The sequence below is a fragment of the Buceros rhinoceros genome, unplaced genomic scaffold (genome assembly GCF_000710305.1).
Source record: "Buceros rhinoceros silvestris isolate BGI_N320 unplaced genomic scaffold, ASM71030v1 scaffold3478, whole genome shotgun sequence".
Classification (NCBI taxonomy): Eukaryota; Metazoa; Chordata; class Aves; order Bucerotiformes; family Bucerotidae; genus Buceros; species Buceros rhinoceros.
In genome coordinates this window covers 3,245-8,931 of record NW_010426200.1, presented here as the reverse complement: position 1 = coordinate 8,931, position 5,687 = coordinate 3,245, and the positions used below count along the sequence as shown (strand labels likewise).

The following is a 5,687-nucleotide window of genomic DNA, read 5'->3' as shown; positions in this document are numbered from 1 at the left end:
AAGAGAAGCCCTTCTGGAGTAGCAGCAGGTGACTGGGGGGTATCTGGAGCACCTCCAGGTAGTTGAGGGCTATGTGTGGGCAACTACTAATTCTAGCTGTGCTGAACAGAGGAGGGGGTAGATCCTCTCCCACCAATATTTTGGAGAGTGAATGAATGAGCAGGTGACTTCCCACACCCTTAATGTCTAAATATCCCTACAGACCACATTATTGTTGGGAAATTAGTTGGCAGCACATGAGTTTTGGAAGAGTAATGGCAGTTGTCAGGGAAATGGGGTGGGGGATTGTCGGTTCCTCGCCCCAGGGATCTAATTCAGCCTGGATGGATGGGTCACATCAACATGTCCTGTGCTGGAGAGGGGCTCATCTCCCCATACATAGGCATTTTGCTTATGGGAGGGTCTACAGGTGATTGCAGCTTTGGGATGCTCGTGCTCATTAAGAAACAGGCCGCTCAGACACTGTGGTCTCTGTTATGTCATTACTATTATTTCCATGGCCATCAACACAACCTTGGACGCTGTAGAGTGACAGTCTGTACAAACAGCAAATAAAAAGATGGCCCCAGTCCCAATCCCCCCGTCCCAATCCTACAATATTGGAATAAAATGAGAGAGGGATTTGGACAGGTGGGAGAGGAGATGGAGACAGTGAGACAATGCTGGGAGAGCTTGTGTGCCTCTGTGGTGCTGCAAGAACAGTACCTCATAATCTCCAAACTCCAGGATCTCTGGTTTGTTCCAGTCCCAAAACATTTGTGTCCCAAAAATGACTCTCTCTCTCTCATTTAAAACCACCTTAAGATCTGGAATGACCCTCTGACAGGGCAACACCATTATGAACCCACAGGGGACAGGTGGGAGCCTCTTTCTGACAGCTATGATGGGCACCACGGTTTATGCCCATGCAGCAATCAACGCTGTGTTTCGCCAGTTGGTGGGAGGACACGGGGCAAGGAGACAGCTTGCTGAGCTGCAGCTCTATCCTCAGAGGTGACACCAGTAAGGGGTCTGTCTCGGATGCTCCCTGGAGACTCCCATTTTATCATATCTCTTTCCTGGCAGGTGGGGGCTGGACAGTCATCCAGAGACGCCAAGATGGCTCGGTTGACTTCAATCGGACCTGGAAAGAGTACAAGGAGGGGTTCGGGGACCTCAATGGAGAGTTCTGGCTGGGCAATGAGAACATCCACAAGCTAACAAGCCAGGGGGACTACTCGCTGCGCATCGACCTGGAGGACTGGAACAACAAGCACAAGCACGCCTTCTACCAGGTCTTCAGGTAGAAAGTGGGATGGCCTTCCCTGTTCTCATAGACTCAACTGATTCAATGGCAGGAGATCTTCAGGAATGGAAACCTCATCATGGGTAGAGTGACTCTGTCCAGAGAGCTTTTCAGACTGGGGTCAGGTTGTCCATCCTTTCTTCCTCACCACCAACTTCTGCTCTGGGCTGAAGCCTGAGCTAGTAAATGTGCAGTGTTGTTCAGCCACAGCCAACGTCCACATCTCCAGGAGAAGGGAGCTGTAGGACCCAATTGACAGTCCCCAGCTGCTTAGGAGCATTTTTCCTGCCAAAAATTATTACACTCCATGTCAAAAACAGGGTTTTGAATCCCGTGGTCTTGCTGGGCAGGTCCTCCAGCATCTCTATGGTTTAGACCCAAGGTTAGATTTTTACTCTCTCTGCTTATGGCTCTTACTTGCTGGACCTGATGTCATGACCTTCAGTGTTGACAGCTCTTCCCCTTCTCTGGTGTTTTATTTATTCATAACACATCAGCCATGTCATTCGTCAGGTGTGACCAGCCCGGTCTAGACTGCCCCAGATTAACTGACCCTACTGGAAATGCTTGTGGGTGACTGTGGAGTCATTTACCGTGGGAGGATGTCCAAGGACATCTGAACACCTGAAGCTTGAGGAATTTGCATACATCCCGAAACTGCTGAAATGGCTGGGAAAAAAACTAAATCCCATTACCTGAATGTGCCATGAGGCATCTTCTACCAGCAAATGCACGTTCTAAATGGTCACCCGGATTTTTCTCATCAGACATCACGCACAACAGCAGTGACCTTCAGCCTTCACTAGGCCAGGGCGGAAATGACTAATTAGCTCAGTCTGGGTGAAGACCGGGCTGCTTGTTACGTGGAGAGGCAGCAACGCTGTCTAATTAGAGGGACCATCGTGCCAAATCTGCCGCAGAGTCCTTTATTGTGGCTTTAGAGTCGCAGTCTGCCCGGGTCAGACCTATAACAAGTGCCCTGAGTCATGGCAAAATCACACACATCCCACAGAAGGGAAAAATACATCATCCTTGGCTTCTAGAGGAGATGAATCATAGCAGGGAGGCTGGCCAGAGCAGCTCAATGGTTGCTAAGTGTCCACACCAGGAATGCAGCACCCAGGTTGGAAAGGAGGCTCCAACACTCCCCACTAAATAGTCCCACCTTTGTTGCTTGCAGCATTGAGGATGAGGAGAACTATTACCGCTTGCACGTGGACGGGTTCAGCGGGACGGTGGAGGACTCCTTTGCCTGGTATCACAACAAGAGGAGCTTCAGCACACCCGACACGGGGAACATCTGCGCTGAGATTTCCCACGGAGGCTGGTGGTACCACCAGTGTTTTTTCTCCAACCTCAACGGTGTGTACTACAAGGTAATGTGGAGGGATGAGGACATTAGCTGCTTTTTTACCAACTGGTGCTTTTTCTCCAAACTTGATTGGGTGTACTACGAGGAAAGGTGGAGGGATGAGGATGGAGATGTTAGTGCGTGAGGTCCAGGGGTGGGAGGATGCTGTTGGTCCTCATGTCATAGCAATCCTTCCGGGATTGCCCAGCCTCTGATCTCCAGGGAGGGAACAAAATGAGTGCTGGACACCAAGTCAGCCCAGGCTTTTCAGTGCCACGGGCCGGACATGAATGCTGAGACACCTTCTGCATGCTGGGGTTTAGGGCCTCTTGGTGGAAACTGGGCACTATTTGAAAAATATTGAGCTTTTCTCAAAAATGCATGTTCTTTTCACCGCGTCATCTTTAAGCTCTTTGCTCCAGTGTTTCAGAGCAAATCTTTTTGCCATGCTCCCGTCCAGATGATGCTTCCATGCTTTTCCGTGCCTGACCATTCTTCTTCCTCTGCATCACAGGGTGGCCGATACTCCATTAAAAACCGCAAGGTCCTGGGGCCAGATGGTATCGTGTGGTACTCATGGAAGGACACAGACTACTACTCCCTGAGGAAGGTGGTCATGATGATTCGACCACGCACTTTCCGGCCCCACCTCTCCCCGTGAAGGAGCCTGGGATGTTCTTCATTTCACCTCACGTTGAACGTTTGGAACAGAGGGCTGGAAAGAGTTTGCTATGAGCCCAAACAGATGCTGGAGATGGACCAAGCCACCATGTTTATTGCTGCCTGATTGATTGCTTTTGAGAGAAGTGAACCAACAACAGAGGTGTAAAGACCTTCAACAAGTGTTTGGGTGGTGAAGGCTCCCCTGAAAACATGGAGGTGATTGCTGAGAAGGGCTTTGTAAAGACAAGCATGTGGCTCGCCATTTCTCCAGTCCTTGGCAGGCTTGGGCATCCCGAAGCCTTGAGACTAAATCCAGTTGGCTGGGTGATGGGAGGCAGCCACACGCTGCGGCTGGACCTTCCACTGATTGGAGACGTTGAGTGCTCTGGCTACAAACCCAAAGGTATTTTAGAGGGAAGCAAAGAAGCAGCAATCCTGTAGTTTTCCACATGAGATGTGATGGACCAATTCTTGTGCTCTAAGAGGAGCATCCCTCTCATCTTGGCAGACTCTCTCTGTTCACAGCACCACAGCTGTAGGTCCAACACCACAGGCATGTGCTAGGGTCACTCCAAGGTTCTGTGATGGCCCTGAGGAAAGCCAGGAGAGCCAGCACGAATCACCCAGAATGAATCGTTCCCATCCATCATGGGAAAACATGGAGGAAGGTCTGCAGTGGCCCTCACCTTCTCTGGCAGGGATTGTGTTACAGGTGGACATTAGCTAGCTGGGATAACAGTACTCCAAATGAAAGGATTTAAAGATAAAAAACGTGGAAATTTTTCCATTTCCCATTCCATTTTCACCTTTCCACCCTTTCTCTGGCAAAGGACTCTGGATGAATTTTCTCTCCACTCCAGAAGTGGTCTGCAGGAATGATCAGACGGGATTTAAAGACTGGGTTTTTTTACTGCCTTACTCTGGATAATGAAAATTCATTTTTGCTGTCTTTTGATTTTCCATTTGTGGCTGCAGCAAGAGACCTTTGCCTCCTTGCAGGATCAAGAGATGGAGGCTGGGCCTTGGCCTCAACCCTGATGGTGGTTGGTGATGACTACCTAATTAGACTACCTTCTCCTGTTTCATGTGCTGGGATGAGTTCAAAGAGGGTCCAGCAAAGGGGAGAGGTAGATGTCTCAGAGACAAAGTACCATTCCTCCCATGTCTCCTGCTTGATGCTCTGGTGGATCTGTGATGGCTTCTGTGGCTTTTACGCTATTCTGCACTATATTTTGCCTGAAACCTCATTTTTTTTTCATGGGCAAACCAAGAGAAGGTACCTTCTAAGCATCCTACAAACTACTATTTGCAAGATAATAAAACAGCATGATTTGTCTTTCCCTCTGCTAGGTTTGCCTTCGTAGTCTTCCTTGGGGGGTGTTCACAGGAGATATCTGATGGTGTTTGGGAGTTGCAATGGGCTGGTCCACGCTGCTGTTGAACCATCACTTGCCACAAACATCTGGGCACTATCAGCGGTGGGAGGAGAGTGACATCTCTGATGTAATGTCGTTCCTTCAGGACCTGACCTTCTTCTTTGGACTGCAGGTGTTCACAAGGCCAAGACGTCCCTTGGTTAAGCAATACCCTACTGAGAGATTATTAAACCGCTTGAATAAGCAACGACCTAATTAACTGGTGATCACAGTATCATTATTAATCTCCAATCTGATTTTCCACGTTATTAAACTCAGCGATGAAGGTATCACTCTTAAACCTTATGAATCCCACAATATTGCCGGCTTTTCCAACAGGAGAGGTGGGATCAGGTCCAGAAGGTCTGTCCAGGTCTCAGCTCTGAGAGTCTGGCAAATGCCATGAAAGGTCTCCTTAGGAGACTCCTTGAAGGCACTAAACCTTCATTTTGTTCTTCCCCCTTGTATATCCTGGCTGTACCTGTGCGGTTGTGCTTCAGGAGAGGATTCCACCATGTAAGCAAAGACCTGGTGTCCATCATCCCCTCTCGGATGTTTGGTGCGGGATGCCCAGGTGTGAGGCTCTGAGCTCCATCCCCTCACCCAGCTGTGGGTTTCTTTTGCTGTTTGAGACTTGTGGGCTATAAAGGCTGGGACATAAGTTGGGCAGAGGTGACATGGGACCTGCAGGACACAGGGCCCTTGGGAACTAGGTGGGAAACGCTGGCAGCATCTTGAATGGCTTTGTGTGGTAAGATGAAGTATTAGGTACTCCAGCAATGCTAAGAGCAGCCTGAGTCTCTTCACTGCCAGCCTCAAATCCAGCCGGAGAATGCCTGAGTTCCCCCAGGGAGAAGGGAGGAGAAGCGGCACCAGCGTGTGCAGAAGCAGCTCTGCTGCGGAGAAGGAATCGTAGAATCATAATCACTGAATCACATAACGGTTTGGGTTAGGAGGGACCTTAAAGACCATG

At 49.5% G+C, this 5,687-nt stretch overlaps 1 protein-coding gene across 1 annotated transcript in view; it reads left to right on the top strand.

Moving 5' to 3' along the window:
* Nucleotides 1–3,297, top strand: part of LOC104498065 (angiopoietin-related protein 7-like) — a 12,687-nt gene extending 9,390 nt beyond the window's left edge. The window contains exons 4-6 of the mRNA XM_010141400.1: nucleotides 1,066–1,282; nucleotides 2,466–2,661; nucleotides 3,151–3,297. Of these exons, the coding sequence (XP_010139702.1) occupies nucleotides 1,066–1,282; nucleotides 2,466–2,661; nucleotides 3,151–3,297 (560 nt within the window). The remainder of the gene's footprint in view (nucleotides 1–1,065; nucleotides 1,283–2,465; nucleotides 2,662–3,150) is intronic.
* Nucleotides 3,298–5,687: the final 2,390 nt, after the last annotated feature.